A 22,580-nucleotide genomic window follows, 5' to 3' on the forward strand; every position below is an offset into this window, starting at 1 on the left:
ATATATATATATATATATATATATATATATATATATATATATATATATATATATATATATATATACACACACACACACACATATATATATAGAGGTTTAAATCCTAAATCTAAAGGTTTTTCTCCCGATTGTGCATGAGATTTGAGTGCTTGTTTTTTGTTCCAAAGCTGAGATCGATCCTCTCTTATATATTGAGGATTTCGCATCTAGATATTTGCGAGTCAATACACTCATATTCAACATTTTGAACCCAATGAGGTAACTCAGTGACAAGTGAGGTCTTTTTGGGGAAGAATTTCGATCGAATCCGAGTTTGATTCCCACTGGGCCAGCTCCTACTTCCCGGAACAGACCCAAGTGGACGGAGAAAGACCCGGTGAATTTACCCAAAAAAATGTTCAACATTCCGACCTATTATGTCTCGGGGCCCTTTCAATTTTTACTTCCTAAATTATTGTACTTATTATTATTGGATGTCATGAATTTGTTATCTCAGTAACTTTTAATAATTAAAAAAAAATAAAGTAACCAATTAAACATTGTTTGGGAGGAGAATTTATGAATTATATGAGAGAAAATTTTTAGAAATGAATAGCATTACTTATATATAAAAAGGTGATGGGCATCTTTGTAACATATATGCTATTTGAATTGTATCAAATACTATGAAACATATATATCATAGGTAACCTGGATTTCTGACGGTTCCTCGGACGGTGTAGCCTTTCTGGAGGAGGAGTTTAACGAGCCAGGAAGCGATGAAGCCTCCGGCGCCGGTGACGCAGACTACTTGGCCGGAAAGTGACGGCATGGTTGCTTTTCGGGTGGATATGATGATGTTGTTGAAAGAGAAAGGAGATATGTGATATGGAGATATATGGGGATGCATATATATATATATATATATATAGTAAAGTCCCCTTCCCCCACCAAGACACCAACTACGTTTGCAAACTCTATAAACTAATTCCCTTTTTAGAATTACTTAAAAATTTAACATATATGGTATCAATATTTTACTCTTAATAATATAAGATCAAATAATGATTTTTATATATGAAGAGTGATTGTGAAGAAGATATTTAATTTACTATACATATATTGCATTAGAAGATGTTTATCTTTAATTTACATATCTGGTAATTATATTAAATGTATGATCTAAAATAAATGAGTGATTAAGAATTTAAAGCCATTATATATGAAGAGTGATTGTGAAGAAGATATTTAATTTACTATAATAATATATTGCATTTGAAGATATTTACTTTACATATGTGGTAATTATATTAAATGTATGATCTAAACTAAATTAAAAGAGTGATCAAGAAGTTAAAGTCGATAGCCAGAGCGCAATGGGAATGTAATAATAACAAGTGCTCCATATATTGTTATCACTTTAAAAAAAATTAGTTTTTTTGAAACAAGCACACTAAAGTGACTTATAATTATAAATTATTGAAGGTCATAAATCAACTAATTAAGCCACCAACTTTAAATGAATAATTAAAGTATTCAATCAAATAGTGTCATGTCAAGAGGGAGAAAATATTTTAGTTTAGAGGTAAATAGCATTACTATTAAATTATAAGGTAATAATAGATGTATTTCCTAAGTCATAGGTGCTATTACTTTTATGCCTTAAATTCCAATAAAAAGTGATTGTAGACCATACTAAAGATTGTGCTAAAATTTACTATTATTTTTTTTAATAATGCTACACACCCCTCCAAAATTTTCACCTATAATCTTTGGCATTTTGTAACTAGACAACTAACTTTTTTTTTTACTAAGGGTGATGTCACTTAATTTATGGACATCCAATTATTATAAGTCGCATACTCGCATCATGGGAAAAATATTTGAAGGCAAAAATAGCATTTTCTTTATTTTTCAATAATCTTAATTAGCAAGAGTTTTTTTTTTTAAAACAATTAGCAAGAGTTAGTAATAAAATTTTACTTAATATTTATCTTGTGATATCCAAACCACGCTAGAATTCTATATCTTAGTTACTAGAAAAGCAAAATTATATATGACTGACGTCTATTATGTTGGGAAAAATGTTGTAACACATCTACTTTTCCTGTTGGTTGTTCGTCCAGAGACTATGAGAGGTTGGAGGAATAAAAAAAACGAAATTGTGTCATATTCGATAGCACTGCCTTAAAAGCAATTTCGGGGCAACAATGTACTTGGTTTATATCCGAAAATGCTTCATAAGGTTAACACAATAATGGCAGATATGTGCACCTGTAAAAGTATGTATAACTTGACTTTAATTTATACTGCTCAAACAGATTGGATAATGGCCTTGTTTGGCAATCAGCGATTAGTGGTTAGCGGATTATGTTAGCGATTAGCGAATAGCATATTGTCTTAACGAATTTTACTAGCAAATTGTATCAGCGATTTATAAAAAGATGTTTGGTAAAATTAGTTGTTTAGGTTAGCGGTTAAAATAAATGTGATAAATTGTGATTAAGAACTAACTTTGAGTCATTTTTGTGTTTTATAGAAAAATAGGGCTAAATCAAGGGTAAATTGGATAAAATAGAGCAAAAATGTGAAGGAAGCAAAAGTGTGCTATTATGAGCTAAGTTACGTCCATAACAAGGCTCATAATGCTCAAGACCAAAAAGTTCATTCTTACTATTACAAGCGCTATTACGCTCATAACGAAGCTTCATAGCAAAGAGCATTAGAAAGCCAATTGTACTACTATAAAGGGCATTACGCACGTAATAGGCTTCATAACGGAGAACATCATAAACCCGCTTACGTTAATACGAAAGGCGTTATACTCATAATAGGATGCGTAACAAAAAGCATCAAAATCTCATTCTGCCATTACGAGGTATGCACGTTACGCTCGTAACGGGCCTCGTAACGTATGTTTGGCTATAAAAGGGAGAAATTAAATTAGAATTATAGGACTGTTTTTTTTTTTTTACACTTTTCTTAGGTTTCTCCTTAGACTAGCCAAAGATTACTTTTTCCCTTTTTAGTTTTCATCAGACACTGGTCTCAAATACAAGTGTTTGATGAAATGCCCCTTAGCCAATAATGAGGCATAAGAATATCCTTAAGTACTCATAGAGTGTTGAAGGACATTGAGAAAGACTTTCTCGTGGCTAATATGACATCTTTCATTTAATTAATTGAATCCTTCTCTTATTCTCGGTTCGATTACAGTTCCTAATCCTAGTTGAAGTTCATATTCCCCTCCGCCTCTCTCTCATTTGTTATCTCATTTCTTCCCTAGTTGCTTTTACTATTGCACTCTCCAAGCCTTCATTACTTGGGCTAGATTTCCTTTATAAGGGTAATTACCTTGTGCTTGTGAAGCAATATGCTCAACTCCTATCACCAATTCTTGAGAACCGGTGTGAGGATACCCTCTCACACAGCCATCTCACCCAAAAATACTACATCATCACCCATTCAAAATTAACTACATTACAGACTAATGTTTGACTTGTATGTGTCTTATTTTCCTATCATAAGCATTATTTTTCGCAACGCAAATGGCAGTTTATAAATCACAATGCATAGGTATAGAAGGTGTTGGATACCTCCGTAGAGATACGGCAACTAATAGATTTCTCAATAACTTAGCCTCTTGTCTAATCCGACTAGGTCCAGAGTTATGAATTATGCCTTCATAGTTGACCAAGCTATGCACGAAGGTTTAGTTGATTTCCGTAATATAGTAGGTCCGCCTATAATGAAAACATATCCACTAGTAGAGTTTACTTATCACTTTCATTGACCTAGTTTGCATCACAATAGCATTCCAGTACAGAGGGAAACCTAACATAAACGAAAACCTCAATCCGAAGTACCCTTAAGACTACAATACCTTAAGTGTACTAAGTCACACTCACAACCTAAGTGGAGACTAGTGGAATGCACTTAAGCAATTGCTACAATACCAATGGTCTCCACTTAGGTTGTGAGTCTAATGACTAATCTTGTCCATTGCAAAAGTTATATTAGGTCTAAGTATATAATTCATCAAGAATATTAAACTTCTAATAATTTTGACATATTCTTGTTGAGATACACGTCTTTTGATTCCTTTTCAATTTTACACTAGAATCAGAAGGTGTGTTAGTTGGTGTCACATCATAAAAATTGAATTTTTTTCAAAAATTTTTCTACATAGAGACCTTGTAACACTATGTATCTATTTGATCTTTTAGTAATTTTTACACCAAGGATAGCAATCTTCTTCACCCAAATCTTTCATGTCAAGATTAGCAAATAATAGTCCTTTTTTTCACTTATAGCATTGAGATTTGCACTAAATATCAATATATCAACATAAAGACGTTATTACGTACGCAGACTCAAAAGCTTTGTAATAGAGACAATCATTTGATCAGTTAATAGAATAATCTAAATCCAACAAGGTCTTGTAAATTTTTCATACCACTGTTTACGTGCTCGTTTTAAGCCATATGACTTTTCGAGCTAGAAAACAATAGGCATCGGTCGCTTTGGGGAGCAGCTAATAGAATAATCTAAACCCAACAAGGTCTTGTAAATTTTTCATACCACTGTTTAGGTGCTCGTTTTAAGCCATATGACTTTTCGAGCTAGAAAACAGGTGCTCGTTTTAAGCCATATGACTTTTCGAGCTAGAAAACAATAGGCATCGGTCGCTCATATGACTTTTCGAGCTAGAAAACAATAGGCATCGGTCGCTCAGGGGAGCAGTTAAGCGAATAATCTAAACCCAACAAGGTCTTATAAATTTTTCATACCACTGTTTAGGTGCTTGTTTTAAGCCATATTACTTTTCGAGCTAGAAAACAATAGGCATCGGTCGCTTTGGGAAGCAGTTAATAGAATAATCTAAACCCAACAAGGTCTTGTAAATTTTTCATACCACTGTTTAGGTGCTCGTTTTAAGCCATATGACTTTTCGAGCTAGAAAACAGGTGCTCGTTTTAAGCCATATGACTTTTCGAGCTAGAAAACAATAGGCATCGGTCGCTCATATGACTTTTCGAGCTAGAAAACAATAGGCATCGGTCGCTTTGGGGAGCTTCAGTCGACGACGCCATAGCAGCATCAAAGAAGTCAACCCAGCTTTCTGATACCAAAATGCAGTCAAGCTCTTAATTTGGAGTACCACGAGCTCTTTCGCAGGTAAATCGATGTTCATCAAACTTCATGTTGGTGAGGCCAAAGCTAGCAGCCAAGGGAAAGTCCAGGAGTAGTAGAATTCAGACTTCTTTCCTTCATCTTCCTTTTTTGGTAGGAAATTAAAACAAGGGGCCCAATTTACATGAACTTTTCTTAAACTTAGTAAAGCGAAAAACCGTCAATAATCACGCTGAATTCTGACTAATCCGACTACATTGCTAATAAGAACAACATCGAAACAAGTTTACACACTCCTGTATGTTTGCCACTTCTTTTTTCTACTCTAATCACCCTCTCTCATCAATGAGTTGGGTAGGCTTTCGCTGATCTTAGTTCCTGCAAATCAGTGTATTCTGGTATTCATTCCCAACTCTCAAGCCACGGGCGTAGGGCTTTCGCCCGGGTTGACGGTTTCCAATGGCTCTACAGGAGCTTCAGTCTCTTCCTTGGGTGGAGGAGTGTTTTCATTGTTACCTGCCTGCTCGCCTTGCGTAGCTGTGTTGTCGTTCACTTTATCTGCAACCCAGAAGTCGTCTGGCTTAGGAGATTTTGCACTCGCGCTGCCACTGCCTCCTTGCACTTTGCGTCTAGACCTGAAAGAGAATGGCTCGTTTACTCTTTAGAGTACTGAAACCAAACTTCAAAAGGTTGCGAGTTGAAACCAACCTTTTTGTCGATGAAATGGCGGGTTTTTGTTTTCTTGAAGAGTCGCCTTTTCTTTTCTTCCTCCCATCCCTGCTCAAGTTTACCATTCAAATACTAAAATCGATGAGTAATAGGTGTTAAGACTTAAGAGTCCCACATTGAAAAAATAAGGTCATGGGTTAGACTAGATAATTGACTGGATTGGATTCAGTCTTTTAGTGTGATTTAGCCCAATTGAATGACCTTAAGTCCTTAACCCAATCTTAGAATGAGTAATAGGAAATAGGGAGTAAAACTGTTCCTGGTTAATTTAGGGATAAGAGCCAAACATGCATCAGAATTCAGTTATCAACAATCTCTACAATGCAATTAAGTCAAGAAATTTTAAGGTTCATGGTTGGGTCAATTGGTTTTATCAAGATGTCACATGCTTCTATCCTTGTCTTTTCGCAAAGATGAGTACAAAGGTATTTCTAAATAATCTTGCATGAGCAGGCGCATAAATATGTAGGAGGAACTGAAAAGACGATGTCAAGAAGTACACACACATGCGCATTATTAAGATCACATCAAGATTTGAATACAGAACTTACATAGCTGATGAAACCGGAGTATCTGCTTCATGATCCTGTCAATTGCATCCAATGAAATTGCATTACAGACGTATACAAACTAATAAAAACAAAAACCAAATTTATAAGGCAGGACAAATAGACAACGAGAATAGTATAACCCACTTCGTTGGAAGGAATCTCTTTAATCATTTCCCATCGTTCCTTAGCAAGATTCAACTTTTCTATATCACCATCAGCATAAACAACCTACAGAAGTAACATGAAGCAGTTGATTAGGTGAAAGTCCAGGGGAGGGGGGAGGGGGAGGGGAATCTATGTATCTACTTAAAGGCAATAAAATGATATGAGTTGTTACAACAAAATTAGATGATGCCAATACCATATTTCATATATGATGAGTGATACATACAGCAATTTATACATGTAGAAGAATATAGAAAACGAAATATTATCTCTACAATTATGCTATCCTATCCCTAGGATCATGCTAACTATCCCTAATCACAATCTATCCATATTTACAATTCATAACACTCCCCCTAAAGTTGGAGCATAGAAGTTAATCATGCCCAACTTGTTACATAGATAATTAACCCAACTACCATTTAAAGCTTTTGTAAAAAGATCTTCAAGTTGTTCTCCCTTCTTCACAAATCTTGTAGATATCAAGCCTTGTTGTATTTTCTCACAAACAAAGTGGCAATCAACTTCTATATGCTTGGTTCATTCATGAAAGACAGGATTGGATGTAATATGAAGAGCGGCTTGATTATCACACAATATTTTTGCCGAATTAAGCACTTTGAAACTTGCTTCATTCAACAGATTATATATCTGTATTACCCCTCATGCAGATTGTGCCATACCCCTGTATTTTGACTCTACACTTGACCATGATACAACGTTTTGCTTCTTACTCTTCCATGAAACTAGATTTCCACCAAAGAATACACAATACCCAGTCGTAGATCTTCGATCTTCCTTAGATCCTGCCCAATCAACATCTGTAAAACACTCAACTCTGGTATGTCCACGATTTCTATATAGGATACCTCTTCCAGGAGCTCCTTTTAGATAGCAAAGGATTTGTTCCACAGCAGCCCAATGATCATTTTTTGGGGATGACATGTACTAGCTCACCACACTAATCGGATATGCAATATCCGGACGAGTCACTGTTAGATAGTTTAGCTTCCCAACTAGCCTTCTATACCTTTCGGGGTCTCCAAATAGTTCTCCTTCCTTTATGAGTTGTGTATTGGGCATAATGGGAGCATTACATGGCTTAACTCCCAATTTTCCTGTTTCAGTCAACAAATCAAGCACATACTTTCACTGGGATAGTAATATCCCTTTCTTACTTCTTGTGACTTCAATACCCAAGAAATATTTTAGCATCCCTAAATCTTTCGTCATGAATTGAGTGTGAAGAAATGTCTTGAGGGATGTAATACCATCAATGTCACTTCTTGTGATGACAATGTCATCCGCATAGACCACTTTCAGTCAACAAATCAAGCACATACTTTCGTTGGGATAGTAATATCCCTTTCTTACTTCTTGTGACTTCAATACCCAAGAAATATTCTAGCATCCCTAAATCTTTCGTCATGAATTGAGTGTGAAGAAATGTCTTGAGGGATGTAATACCATCAATGTCACTTCTTGTGATGGCAATGTCATCCGCATAGACCACTAGCTAGAGAATACATGTTTTAGACCGCTTATAAAACAGAGAATGGTCAGATTTTCCTTTCACCATTCCAAACCATGCTCGAGGACTTTGTTTTAAACCATACAAAGATTTGCGAAGTCGACATACCTTCCCACACTCCCCCCTAAGCAACAAATCCATGAGGTTGTTCCATGTATACTTCCTCCGGAAGATCTCCATGCAAAAAAAACATTCTTGATGTCGAGCTGATGCAAGGGCCAATCATAGATAGCTGCCACAGAAATAAGTAGTCGAACAAATGTTAACTTAGCAACAGGGGAAAAAATATCAGAATAATCTACCCCATAAGTTTGAGCATATCCCTTTGCTACAAGGCGAGCCTTCAACCGAGCAATAAATCCATCAGAGTTCACTTTGAAGGCAAACACCCATTTGCAACCAATTGATTTCTTCCACGCGGGTAAGTCTACCAAATTCCAAGTACATGTGAAATAGACCCATCACCAAGAGTGACGGGAAGACTAGAAGTATTGGCGGTAAAAGTTGAGAATAGGCTACAGTTACTTGTCATATGGTCTATGGCTCCCGAGTCAATTACCCATTTGAAAGTGGAAGAAACAAGGCAAGTGTTTGGTTACCTAAATCGGCAACAACTGTGATAGGAGTAGTTGAAGACTTTAGTGCCTCTTGGTACTGGGTGAATTTAGCAAACTCATCTGCTAAGACTAAAAGATTGGGTAGACACATCATTGGTAGAAGCAACATTAGCATGGTGAACCCCTTTATACTTGTTCTGCTGCACTTTCTTACAGTCATGTTTTATGTGACCCGGCATGTGACAATATTGATAGAAAATTCCACCAGAGTTTTGCCCTTGAGCATTTCTACCATTACCTCTAACAGGTTGTCTACCAATGTCTATAAAAGAGTTTTTACTAATAAGCGCACCATTCAAAGGAACTGAGTGAGAAGTCTCTGTGCACAATACTCAGGCAAAAGTATCTTGCAATGAAGATATTTCAGGGCTGGACAAAACCTGGGATTTTGCAATCTCAAATTCTGATGGAAGACCTGCTAAAAAGCTCATGACTGCCATTTGTTCTCGTTGCTTTTGTTGCACCTTTATATCATTACTAAAAGGCACTAATTGATTCAGTTCCTCATGTTTTTTTTAAATTCCATGAAGTAGGTGAGGAGAGTCGGAGAGACTTATCTTGTTTCTCAGCCTAGTAAAGCATGCTTTACAGATATCATACATACGAGTAACATTTCCCTTTCCAGAATACAAAAACTCCAAATATTCCATTAAGTCTTTAACTATCTCACAATGATTGACTAAACCAATCACATCATTATTAATGGAATTTCGTATTTGTAAAAATAATTTGGCATCTTCCCTCAACCAAATTTGCTTAGAGTTCTCATCTTTAGTTTCAGCAGCACTTAGGTGATCATCTTTATCTATACAACGTAGATAAAGTTTAATGATTTTACTCCATTCCAAATAATTAGATCCATCCAACTTAAAATCTATAATTTTTGACGTGTTTGGGACCACATCAAAAATTATAACAGACTTGCCATCAGCCATTTTAGAGCATCAAAAAAAAAAAAAAAAAAAAACAATCTAGCCACCACAAAAGGCTCACACGCCGTGGGGAGACAGCGAAGTGTTCCTCGACGCATGTGGCACGTGTTGTATTTCTCGCCACCAAACTTTTCAGGCAAGGTCGCCGGACAACGTCACACCTCCCTAGGTAGGCGATGACTATGTCGGAGCACGACGGTCGGAACCCTACCAGAATATGCCGGAAAAAGAAAAAAAATAACCAAAAAATAGGATTTTTTTTTTTTTATTCTCTCAACCTGGTAATGATACCATGAAGAGTACTATATTTCATATATGATGAGTGATACATACAGCTATTTATACATGTAGAAGAATATAGAAAAGGAAATATTATCCCTACAATTATGCTATCCTATCCCTAGGATCATGCTAACTATCCCTAAGGTCATGTAATCACAATCTATCCATATTTACAATTCATAACAATGCCAAACCAATGTATGCTCTCTCCCAAGGGATGTGTTGATTGCTGAAAAAAAGGTCAACATGCTTTTCATCATTTCTTTTCCTATGCTTTAGGGCTTAAATTAATATACAGCAGGATCCACGGGAACAGAGACTATGAAAGTACTTAGGAAATTATAATTGTATATTGGGAAAATCAAAATTTATACTGAATTTTTCAACCATTCTCTAATGTGTACAAATGTTTATTAATATGATATCCCAAGTATTCATTTCTTGGATCAGCTGACTAATGTAGGTAGCAGACCGCCAAAATTGAGTTTTTTGCAATTGTCCGTGGCTTGGATAGTGTATTATATGTAGGAGGAAGGTAGTGCAGAATGTTTTGGGCTTCACAGTAGTACTGCCGAGATTTTTTTAAGCCAAGTGCTGGAATATTATGGAATTTCTTCTCAAGCTATTTGGCGTTAGGACATTTATACAAGGGGAATATCCTGTACTTTTCCTTTTCTTTTTCTTTGGCGTAAACAAGAGTATCAAACCTTTAGAACACACACACACAAAAACATGCATAGAATACATCCCGAAAGAAGATCATTCATTCGAAGTTAAGGAGATAAATGTACACAAATATGAGCATATCAGGCAACATAAGAATTGAATTTTACCTTGTGCTTTTTCTTCACAGGGTCGAAAGAAGAAATCTCGCCCTCATAAAACCTGCCAGAAAAGAAATCAGCATAACATGTAGCAAAGTTTGTGTTCTGACTTCTATGTTCAAATACTTTAAATACCTCAACTTAGGATTAGGCAATGTTTAGTACTTTTTCAATACATTAAACAGAACAAACCAAAAGCTGAAGTTTATGAATCATAACACAACCAGCACATATTCACCATACGATTGGAGTACTTTCCATGACATACATCAAAGGGCTGCCATTACTGGTTCCCTTGGGCCTAAAGTCAAGTTCTTATAATTGTATATGAAGTTGACAAACACAAGGTAACAGCAATTGAGGAGAACTTCTGCCTATGTTTTTTAATTAACGGAACAGATTTACAATGGTCAGTTGGCAATGACGTTTATCATTCTATAAAGCACTTACTTTTGGTCCATTGGCCACCAAACTCTAATTTTTGCACCAACCAACTCTTCACCATGGCTGGCCTTGATTACAGCAATCTTCTCAGTATCCTGAATGAAATTTTAAAATCCACATATTTGTTTAGGCTTGTGAGCCTACTGTGTCAAATAGTGATAGTAGAAAATGATGTAACATTAGCAAATACAATAAAGTACAAAATCTCAAAGCTGAACTATTGTGAAGTTCCTTAAACACATACGGTGATCAGATTATGCTCATTTAGATTATCAGAGAAATGCAATTTCTAGAGGTACTTTTGTGGGTCAAAGAGGCTAAGTCTTTAATTTCTAGTGACTAAATCATGAGACAAAGCTTTGGATGTAGCATTTTGCACAAGTATCTATAAAGTATCTTGATGGCATGATAGACGTAGATGTATATATACTCAGCTAACCAAACAGATGGAGCCACAAAGATTACACTAAACCGAGATCTAGGAGAACAGATAGTAGCAGGATACCTCTCTGTTGCCAGCATTTTCCTTGCTCAAGCAGTTAGCTTTGGCAGTTTTCTTTGAGAGATTTTCATTTTGAGGTGATGACGACTTATCTGCACTAAGAATTTCATCTTCCTTTTTAATGACAACCATTGAATCAGGAGATTTCTCAGAGTTATACTGGGCAGATGGCTCATTCTTCCCAGAGCCCCTCCTACGTTTTGCCTTGGTAGTGGTCACCTCAGATCCTTTTTTCGAAGACAGATCCAACTGATTCTTCTTTGGACGTCCTCTTTTTCGAGTGCTCCCATCCTTATTGCCTTTTGATGAAGTAGAAACCGGATGAACAGTGCCCGCACTTTCTGGTGAAAGCATAGCAGTTGCAGTCTGCTTTTCATCTTCTGGTAGCAAAGGTGACTCCTTTGAAGCTTCATCATGTTTTCTCAGGGGCTTCCTACCCCTTTTTCTTGGAAGTCCACTCGTATTCGATCCTGCTTGCCTATCTTCTAAACTATGATGTTCAGGACCGGTATCTTTTAGATGCTCAATCTGATGACAGCGTTGTAATGTCTTTGATGAGTTTTCAGATTCCTGGTTTTTGTTACTAATATCTATCGAAGTTGGCGCGTCATCCTGTTGCAATACTGGAGGAACTTGAGCGCTGGACACTACTTCCACAGGGCATGCAGCAAGAGGTCCATTCTCATTTTCCATCTGATCAATTCAGGAAATATATATTACTCATTATATTAACATTAGTAAACAAGCAACAGATAACCAATTAAACAATATATTGACACAGTTCCTTTCCGATTATAAATTAGACGGAAGGAACAGACCTGGGAACATCATGGCCTCAGCCCTCAGATAAGGTGGATAGCAGAATAAGATCATGAAACAGTGAAAGTATAGCGTTTCAATTAAGGTATTTACTGTTTCTTCATCCTTGGCATTGCTTCTTTTTACTTTTTTCTTCCTCCCCTTTTTAGGTTTCAACTATTAGGGACATCCCCCATGATCCCAAAAAAACAATGAAGCCACAGGAGATAAAAGTGAAAAAGCTAGACCACAATTTTCTTTATTCATCAAATTTGCATGGCTTCTTGGAGGGTTGCATATGAATCCATGGCAATTCTATTAGCAAGTAGAAATATAAACATCTTATATACCACCATTCTCATGAATACTTGCACATATGTGCACATTTTCATTATTTTGAGTTAATACCCAATTTAACCCTCGACTATAATGGTTTTTCTTGATTTAGTCCTAAACAGGTCCTCGACTTCGATAGTTTTACCTAATTGAGTCCTCTATAACTATAGTTTGGTAATTTCCCATCTATTAATACCCAATTTAGTCTTCGACTATAGTGATTTTACCCAAAGTCCCAAATTAGCCCTCAACTATAGTGGTTAATATCCAATTTAGTCCTAGACTATAGTGATTTTTTCTCGATTTAGTCATTGATTCTGATAGCCAATGACTCAATTAGGTAAAACCATCAAAGTCAATGACTCAATTAAGCACAAAAAGACATTTAGGACTAAATCGAGAAAAACCATTATAATCAAGGACTAAATTGGGTATTAACTCTGCATATTTTGTAGTGTGAATCTGTACTTTGACTATCTAGTGTAGAAAGAGAATAAAACTTGTATATGATGTAGTGTTAAAACATACCTGTGCTATAATATAAAAATAATGTAAACTCTCAAAAAATGAAATAAATATAAACTACAGGGATATATGGGCCATATGCATGTACAAACAAATATAAACAGTTAAACACGTAAACAAGGTCAAACTACCCCAGAAATGTCAACTTGTCAGAGTATCAGACTCATCAAACAATAAAAATAAAATAAAAACAAACTCAGAACCCAAAAAAAAAAAAAAAAAAAAAAAAAAAGAAGGTATGATTGGTAAGAAATACATAGCTATAAACTCAACATACCTTGTCTTCTCCCTCAGGCACTTCATGGCATATTGAGGAAAGTATCCCGGCATAATCATTAATGTCCAAGCTCTTTGATTTTACTGCTTCCACTACATAAGGTCTGATTATGGAAGAACACTTTTCCAAGACGTTCTGTCCCAACTGCCACGAAACAGGTGAAACAGTCTGGAGAGAGAAGGCAAGGTTAAGATAAGATTTAAAGAAATTGAAAACAAGAATGGTTGAAGAAAGGGTTAGACAAAAGCATCATTGCCTGATTTTCATTCTTGATGCTATCAACAAGGGGCATTAACAGCTCTCCTGAAACTTCATCACATTCTTTGATGATCCAAATTATGATGTCTTCCATGTTTGTGAATACATCATTGGCATGAGAGGAGCTTGAGCCAAAATTTAAAATCAATTTAATGGATACATCAATGAGAAAAAAAAATGCAGAAAAATAAAAATGTGTATACTTCCATCCAAAAAAAAAAAAACAGCAGGATGAAAATGTTAACCAATTCCCAAAACTTGGCATTATATACTGGAACCTATATAAGCGTGAACATACTATATGCACAAATAAACAAAACTAAGTTGCTACGCCTGAGATAACACCCAAAATAGTCCCTCGACTATGTCATAATTCTCAAATTGGTCCTCAACTACTAATTCACCCAAAATCATCCCTTGACTATGCAAAGTTTACTCAATTTAGGCCTCAATGTAAGTGACGGAGGACTAAAATAAGCAAAACTTTACATAGTTGAGGGATCATTTTAGATGAATTGATAGTCGAGGACTAATTTGGGAATTATGAAATAGTCAAGGGACCATTTTGAGTATTAACTCTGCTATGACTATACAACAAAAGAAAAGTTCACTTATCATCAAGGCTTCAAAGTTCACCCTCAAATCAAGAGAAAATAATAGTTGCACTACACTGCTGTATTTGAGCTTGAATTCAAATTATAAAAACCTAAATAAAATCATAGGGAATGATTTTTTTGCCTGAAGCTTATCAATTTTGAAACGTCAATAAATGTCTTAGAAGGTTGTCAGTTCAACTATTACAATAAAAAGGAACACATTGAAGGTTGGTACCTGATGATCCTGAGGAATAGTTTAATTATGTCAACAACCATTGTGTCACATTCAAGGTCCAAAAGCATCACGCATGCCCTGACCTTTGAAACATTGTCAAGAATTTGTGCAGCCTTCGAATAGCAGTGACTCTTGACATTTGATAACTTTTCAAATGTTCCTACGATGTGTTGAAAAATTTCCTGAAACAGCAACAAAAATTCAAGTCTAAACTGAAAATGCTTGTAAAGTGCTAGAAAGCTATTGAAAATTAAATAAATAAAAATAGGAAGCATAAAGGATAACAGAAGGAGAAATACAGAAAATCCCACTGGGATACCTTCATTACAGCATCATCGTAAGGTTGACGTGGTGCAGTTATTCTCATTATTTCACTGAGACACAATACAACTGAAACTTTTACAGCTTCATCAGAATGTCCCAAAAGCTCTGAACCAATTAGCGCTTTCATTATTGGATGAAGCGCATTCCTCATGGTCTCTGAAGGGGCTTGCCCTACACTGACTAGTAGGGATTCAACTTTCTAGAAACAAAATGGCCCAAAGAGAAGTCAAATTGGAGCAATCATACATTAATGATGTGCAAGTAGTGATGCATTGAGCAATACAAATAAAACCAAGTTCAAGAACAGGTAAATCATCAGACATACTCACTTATATTGATGCAAAAAAGAATGCCTACAAAGCTGCAATTTCAATTAAATACAGTACCATCAAGGCATCAAGTAAACAAGACCAAAAAAAAAAAAAAAAAAGACCTGAACTTTGAGCTAAAAACAAACCTCCTAAGATTAATTATTACCCTAAAAAAACATTCAAGACTCTGTTTAAATGCAATTTAAGGAAAACACCAAACCAAACAGAAAGCCATTGGAAGTTCCCCCATCAATGCACAGGCAACGCAATCAAATTCAAGCTTTTTGTGTTCCAAACACATCTATGCCAAAACAACAGATAACAAGCAAGAAAACACAAAGAAAATTATTGGTCCTTTCTATATAAGACACAAGCAATAAAGAAACAATAAATTAGGGATGTGGGTACTAACTGCACAAATTAAGAAAAAGAACCCCAAATTTCACCTACTCAAAACATCACCGCTAGTAACTGAAGCAAAACTGAGTAACTGAATTTAAGCACAAAACAAACATAAAAATCGAATCTTGGCATGTAGATACTAGAAAATTGAACCCTTACATCGAGGATGCTGAGAAGCTCATCATTAGAAGAAGGGGGTGTGAAAAGCCTAACCCCATAATCTATGACCTCCTCCTCAAGGTCTTTCTCTGAAGGAGGGGTAGCAGAAGAAGAAGCCACCACCATTTCTCAAGAATCAGCCCTCAATCAAAAATTCAGAGTCCAAGAACTCAAAGCCCCAACTTTCATATCACTCTGATAAACCCTAAAAATCATCCGAAACACCAAATCCAGCAAATTCAAGAAATATACAATAAATAATAAATATAAAAAAGCAGAGAGAAGGGTAGGGGGGTATATCGGATTCTAGCAGATTTATGAATTAGTGCACAATCCCGGATTTGGAATCCGTGAAGTCGGTTCTTTGGAATTTTTCTGCCCTTTTTGGGACTCTGATCAATTGAATGCCATGCAAGCTTAGGCCAAAAGCGGTTTCAGCTCTGATGTGTTACTATGTACTGAGATGTGGACTGTTGACCAATGTAGTTTTTGGGGTGTCGTGGAACGATTTGACATTGTTGTCCCCGAAGATTTTGAAGACTTTCGAAGGAAAAATGTTGCCGAAATGTCTAATTTGGTAAAGAATGTACTAGGTACCAGGTTTCTGAGAATACTCCGTACTATGATTAAGCCGGAATCGAATTGTGATTGCTGCGGGCTGCGCCTTCCAGAAGTGTATTTTATCTCCATTCTCCACTTTTCTTTTCTTTTCTCTATAATCTGTTTCTAAATTTAACAACTGTAACGTATTTCTTACTTTTTTATTTTTCCAAAAAAAAAAAAAAAAAAAAAAAATGCTACAAACTCATCATATATTTTTCCTATAAATTTTTTCCTCCTAAGGTGTCACCATGTAATTAGTAATTATAATTATTTGGGATAAGGGTTAAATAGACTCTCAAATTATACACAATTGTGCAATTAGGCCTTTCAACTTCAAAAAGCTCCAATTAGGCACTCAAATTTGTTATTTTGGAGCAAATAAGTCCTCTAACATATTTGTGACATGTAATTGCAGGTCAACTACAATTCTGACAACCCTCGACGAAATTTCGGCGAACAAAAGTCAAATCATCAACGACCTGCGACCGTCACGGTCGCCGGTGGCGTCCTACTAGTCGTGCAGAAGGCGACCAACTGCCGGAGTCGCCTTTTGCACGGTCGGCGACCATGACGATCACCGATCGTTGATAGTTTGGCTTTTGTCCGCCAGAAATTCGCTGGAGTTGGCCGAAATTGTAGTTGGCCTGCAATTACAGGTCACAAATAAGTTAGAGGGCTTATTTGCTCCAAAACAACAAATTTGAGGGCTTAATTGGAGCTTTTATGAGGTTGAAGGGCCTAATTACACAATTGGGTATAGTTTGATGGTGTATTTGACCTTTATCCCTATTTATTTATTAGTTAGTGGGTAAAAAAAGTCAAATTAGCCCTAAGTCAACCAAATAGTACAATTGGGTCTCTTAAAAAAAGCTGCATTTAAATCCCCTAAATCAGTAAAATTATTCATTTTTTTAATACAACTGACCGTATTACATTGTAGTATCTTTTCATCTATACTTTCTCAACCTATTGAAGCACAAAGAGTCCATTAGCCTCTGCTCGATCTCATGACCTCCCATTTAGGGAGAGTCACTACATGTCATCTAAGCACAAGGTGCTTGGCTCAGTAAAATTATTCCATTAGTCCAAATTAACTTGTTTAGCATGTTAATTCTTTGTAGGTTTGACATGTGTCATTCTTAATTTTTTGTTTTTTTTAAGTTTTATTTTTGTTTTAAAAAAAAAACTATTTACTTATTTATTAGAAAATTAATTTTTTTAAAAAATAATACAGCCACAAGGACAGCCGGTGGCTGTCTTCGTCTTCCAGATCTGGAACGAGGGCGGCTGCCATGGCCGTCTTAAAAAAAATCATGACCATGGCTGTCTCACCAGAGACAACCATGGCCATCTGAAACGCAAGTAGCGCCGCTTCATTCCAGATTTAGAAGACGTCCATGGCCGTATTTCTTTTTGTGACGGCGACAGGCCGACAGCCACCGGCTGTCTGCTATATTGTTTTTTTTTTTTATTTCTAATAAAATTTTTTTTAAAAAAAAAACAAAAACTAAAAAAGGACGCATGTCAAACTTACGGAGAATTAACCTACTAAACAAGTTATTTTTGACTTAATTGAACAATTTTTTCGGTTTAGGGGATTTGAATGAGACTTTTTCACTTAGGGACCTAATTGTCGCACTATTTGGTTGACTTAGGGGGCTAATTTTACCCTTTTTTCCTTGGTTAGTGTTGGTTACCTAATTCATTGGCATCCAATGAGTAAAAGTCGCATCATGAAGAGAAAATTTAGAGGTGAAATTTAGGAGGGTGAAAGAACATTTTCTAAATAATAAACGCAATATATGTAAAGATGGATTATCTACATAGTGTTTCGTTATACATTTTTATTATGTGATTTTAGAGATTTTCCAATAGTTTGTTTTTGTCTGAATTTGTCCTCGTTTTCCTTCTCCTTTTTTTTTTTTTTTTGAATTTTTTGAATTTTTTCATCATTGGTAGTGAACTAGTGATTACTCGGCATAGTTTCAAGTTTGTTCTCTTTGTTGTTGTTTTTTTTTTTTGTGGTGGTTCGTTAGAGTACACTTTTGATTAGGTTTTCTGACGAGTCTGTAATTTTAGGGGGTACATTGTAGGCCGTTGCGATGTGCATTTTAGCGCTAGGTGTGGTGCAATATAGGGCTTTAGATTGTGCATTGGTTGGAGGGCATCAGGTATGCATTTAAGGATTTTCTTTTTTGGTCATTGGGGGATATTTGTCGGGAGTGGTGCATCGTGGATTGTGAGGATGTGCATTGGTGCACTCCCAGAGGTACAGTTGTGCGTTGCTAGTTGTGTTAGTCTAACTAAGCTATGTAGGTGTTCAAGTTGTGTTTGCAAAAGATTCTAAAATCAATGCACAACCTAGGAATTACCTTGCATTATATTCAATATAGGAATGCGCAATCAAAGCAATATGAACTAGTTGTGTATGAATGTACATGGTTGTTACTCATACTACAATGATTGCATAGGTTATTTGTTTGTTGGCCATGAGGATGTTGATATGGTGGCTGGAGTAATTAGATAAGTCCAGAATTGGTAACAGTGTTCTACTATTACATGTCACTAACCAGTTTTTTAATTTTGATGCACCAACATACCATGTTTTTAGGCTTAATTACGCATTTTAAAAGTTTGAGAGTTTAATTGACTTTTTGAGGAAAAGTTTAAGGGGTCTTTTTAAAAAAATTCATTTTCCTATTAAAAATAGATGTAAGTTTGCATCTTTTCGAAATTTACTTATTAATAGTCATTCTATGATATATTATTAATATGTCATTATAGGTTAATTTTTGTGAACCTGTTCATGGGTAATTAATAATTCTTTTTTCCTGTTTTCTAGTACTACAACACTAATGTGTGAATTTTAGTAAGAGAAAGAATCATTAGACCCCTCCCCCTACCCCCACCCCAACCCCCACCCCCACCCAATGAATATATAGCGTTGGAGTTTGAATGGAACAATGTCGGTAGGAACTGATGAAGGTATTTTGTAGCAAGAAGACTGTGAGTAAGGAATATACAACGTAACTTACGTGTCGTGTTACAAAAACACTTTATTAAAAACAAAAATATTAGTGACGGTACAGTCAGATAATCCAGCTTGCTTTCGACTAGTAACACATAAGAGCCTTGTCAAGCTTTGCTCATGGGAATCATACCCCTCCATGGTTAAATGTTCTTGATTGAAAACCTACTAACATGCACCATCAAAGACACTCTTGGGAGAATTTGGTTATGAGTTAGTGAAAATAAAACTTAAAGCAAAGTAAAACAACAAGTAAAAATAAAATACTTGATTTCCTAAGGATTTACTAACCTTAATGCTAGAAAATAAAAGTAAAAACTCAATACAACCAAATTTCCAATCCCAGGCAACGATGCCAAAAAGTGATGTAATATTAATGGGATGGTGAAAACGGGTGTGAATGTCAAACCACGATGATTGGGGTTTATGGCACGTAGAAAGTTGTTACCTAAATTCTAGGCACTAAGGTCTTGGAATCCATAAGGATCCAAGTAAATCATATTTGATTTTGGATTAAAACTAGAGTGTTTTTGGTGTTTTGGATTAAGGGAAAACAAGATTAAATCAAGGATTAAATTCAATTGGGAAAGATGTGTTAGACTAGGTGTATTACTCTATTGATGCATTTGATACTTAGATTGGTGGAAAAATATTAACCCTAGGTTCTTGAGGCAATCACTAAAGAATCCAAGTTCCACAAGGATTAGAACAAAGGTTGCCCCATTTCCATGGTGTATCATCCTAAATTCTTTAAAAACAAAAGTTTTGTAAGTCTCAATCTACCCCTATTTCCATAGTAAGGAAATTGGGTTTGAGATTGGGAAGACTCAAGTCTTCCGTCCAATTCTCATTGTGATGGAAGACTTTCCAAAGACAAACAACAATCACTACGCAATAATCATTGATAGATAGAATTATAACCCAACTCAAACTCAAGAATCCTAAATGGGTGTTCATCCCCTTTATGCAATAATCACATAAATAACATCAATAAGAGTAATAAACACCAAATCTAACTCATACAAGGGACTACTCACTCATTTCTAGAGTAGACATAGCAATATCAAGCAAAGAAAGCGTTAAATAACAATAAATGTAAAGGAGAAAAGAGATGAAGGAATAGACCACTTTTGTATTAAAATGGAAGAGAAATGATGTTGAGATCCACTTCAAATCCTTGTATTCAATGCTCCTAAGAGTTTCTAAGAGTAAATCTAAGCTAATCTAGTCTAATAAGTGCTAAGGAAATGAAGAAAAATAATTCTAAACTAGCTAGGTTTCGAACTTTGTACAAAATGCAAAAATTTCGCTTAAATACTGTGCAGAGGACAGGGCATACGGCCTACCATACGACCGTGTACATGGCCGTATGGTAGCCTGCTGAATCCTGTAGGGCGACGGGGGCAAACGGCCTCACATACGCCCGTGTGTGAGGCCGTTTGCCTACGATTTCAAACATCCTCTCCGCTACCTTGCTCTAGATCTCCTTGAGTGAAATCCCGACTTCCAAAATTGTTCCTTTATGCTCCAAGAAGCCTCCTATTGACTCGTTGTGCCTTATTTTGTCTAGACTAGAAACATCAAACCACACAAACAAATCATAGATTCCACTCAAACTAAAGCACTTTGTTATCAAAAATGGTTAAAGTATGGGGTAAAAAGGGGTAAAAAATCAAAGGTATCAGTGTTTAACCGTTTAGCCATTCTTAAACATGTCTCAAGAATGAATGGTTAGTATATTGTTGTACATGTTCATGTCTCTGTTCCAAACCTGCTTAACTCCACCCTAACGTGTGTGTATATCATCACACACTATTACATATTACGTTGTAATGATCACTTGAATCTTACTCGAGCATGTGGCCAATGAGAAGAAACATGATACAAAAAGGCACCAAACTCATACCAAACACATACGCAGATTTTATATCATATTATCTTATGTACCAGCTAATGAACATTTCTTTTTCCTTTTTTTTTTTACTTGTATATTTCCTTTGATGAACAAATATTTTTTTTAAATATGAACAAATATTATTTAGATTTATGCAGTGTTAAATGATATTGGTATTTTTTATATTATACAATTATGTATATTATTTAAATTATATATAATACAGTAAATTTTTATTATAATAATATCATATGCAACTAGACACGGACACCATGTAATTATTGTATTTATTACAAAAAATATTGGTGCTAATATATACATTAGATAAATTTTCTATTGCATATTTGTATTAAGGTGAGCAAATTATATTGTGGACCATAAATTTTGTACATTATTTGGGTATTGAATGTACATTATTTAGTAGTATACCAAATAATATACTTTCAATGCTCAAATAATGTACCTTTAAAATACTTTCAAAAAAAGTGCCTTTAAAAAATGAATATTTAGCATATAAAAGTGTACTTTTTATTATAATTAAAATGTACCTTATGTCAGTAGTTCACTTTATAAATTGAATCATGACTCATGAATCATGACTAAAGAGCAACCTCAATAGGAGTTCTTTTTCTTTTTTTTTTTTTTTTTTTTTGGTTATTGAGGTGCCAACTAGTTGAGATATAGGAGAAGAAAAAAGAAAAAAAGCAAATTTGACGCAAAAAAGTGAAAAAAAAAACAGTTAACGTGCAAGTCGGCACGTGCACTGCACGCGCCCAGCTAGGCGTTGTAGTGCGCAAAACGTGCAACACTGTCCGTTTCTTCTGCTGTTTCTCTCTACTACGAGTCCATAAAAAACCAAGTGCATGCAGGGAAACCCAAAATCGTATCTCTCCTTCTTCTCTATCCTTCCACTTCATCAAAATCCACCCCTAAAACCCTATTGCATGTGGATGCTTTAAGAGCATCCATATCAGTTTGATTTTTTTTGCGCAATTTTTGTAGAAGCCACATATGAGAGAGAGTGGGAATGAGAAAATAGAAGAAAAAGAAAAGGGGGGGAGGGACAGCATTGTCGGTGGCACTTGGCACAAAACCAAAGTTTTCCTCTCCTTCTTCTCTCTAGCTACTTGGGCCCACAAAAAAAC

At 35.6% G+C, this 22,580-nt stretch overlaps 2 protein-coding genes and 2 long non-coding RNA genes across 4 annotated transcripts in view; 2 read left to right on the plus strand and 2 right to left on the minus strand.

Moving 5' to 3' along the window:
• LOC115997617 (cinnamoyl-CoA reductase 2-like) overlaps nt 1–907 on the minus strand; it is a 5,079-nt gene extending 4,172 nt beyond the window's left edge. The window contains exon 1 of the mRNA XM_031237207.1: nt 691–907. Coding sequence (XP_031093067.1) covers nt 691–889 — 199 coding nt within the window. The 5' untranslated portion in view covers nt 890–907. The remainder of the gene's footprint in view (nt 1–690) is intronic.
• The window catches only part of LOC115997618, a 2,678-nt gene extending 1,623 nt beyond the window's left edge, over nt 1–1,055 (plus strand). Inside the window, exon 3 of the long non-coding RNA XR_004093761.1 lies at nt 686–1,055. This is a non-coding gene — a long non-coding RNA (uncharacterized LOC115997618). The remainder of the gene's footprint in view (nt 1–685) is intronic.
• Nucleotides 1,056–4,505: 3,450 nt separating this feature from the next.
• Nucleotides 4,506–5,003, plus strand: LOC115996519. Its single transcript, XR_004093640.1, has 3 exons — nt 4,506–4,570; nt 4,780–4,904; nt 4,947–5,003. It is a non-coding gene; the product is annotated as an uncharacterized LOC115996519 (long non-coding RNA).
• A 245-nt stretch (nt 5,004–5,248) lies between these two features.
• LOC115996518 lies at nt 5,249–16,548 on the minus strand. The gene is made up of 12 exons (XM_031235774.1): nt 15,911–16,548; nt 15,034–15,237; nt 14,715–14,896; nt 13,882–14,008; nt 13,626–13,793; nt 11,693–12,382; nt 11,194–11,282; nt 10,753–10,804; nt 6,537–6,620; nt 6,393–6,427; nt 5,821–5,889; nt 5,249–5,747 (listed from the first exon to the last, which is right to left on the minus strand). The coding sequence occupies exons 1-12, from the start codon at nt 16,034–16,036 to the stop codon at nt 5,528–5,530; spliced, it is 2,046 nt and encodes a 681-aa protein (XP_031091634.1). The 5' UTR covers nt 16,037–16,548; the 3' UTR covers nt 5,249–5,527.
• Nucleotides 16,549–22,580: the final 6,032 nt, after the last annotated feature.

Source organism: Ipomoea triloba, chromosome 11 (genome assembly GCF_003576645.1).
Source record: "Ipomoea triloba cultivar NCNSP0323 chromosome 11, ASM357664v1".
NCBI lineage: Eukaryota > Viridiplantae > Streptophyta > Magnoliopsida > Solanales > Convolvulaceae > Ipomoea > Ipomoea triloba.

What these genes read in the sequence shown, in the direction of transcription:
- LOC115996518 (XM_031235774.1), bottom strand. Translation starts at nt 16,036, where the DNA reads ATGGTGGTGGCTTCTTCTTCTGCTACCCCTCCTTCAGAGAAAGACCTT. An exon ending in ACGATGATGCTGTAATGAAG is followed by an intron (nt 14,897 to 15,033) that starts GTATCCCAGTGG and finishes TTGCTGTTTCAG; the next exon opens with GAAATTTTTCAACACATCGT. An exon ending in CTGTGAAGAAAAAGCACAAG is followed by an intron (nt 6,621 to 10,752) that starts GTAAAATTCAAT and finishes TTACTTCTGTAG; the next exon opens with GTTGTTTATGCTGATGGTGA.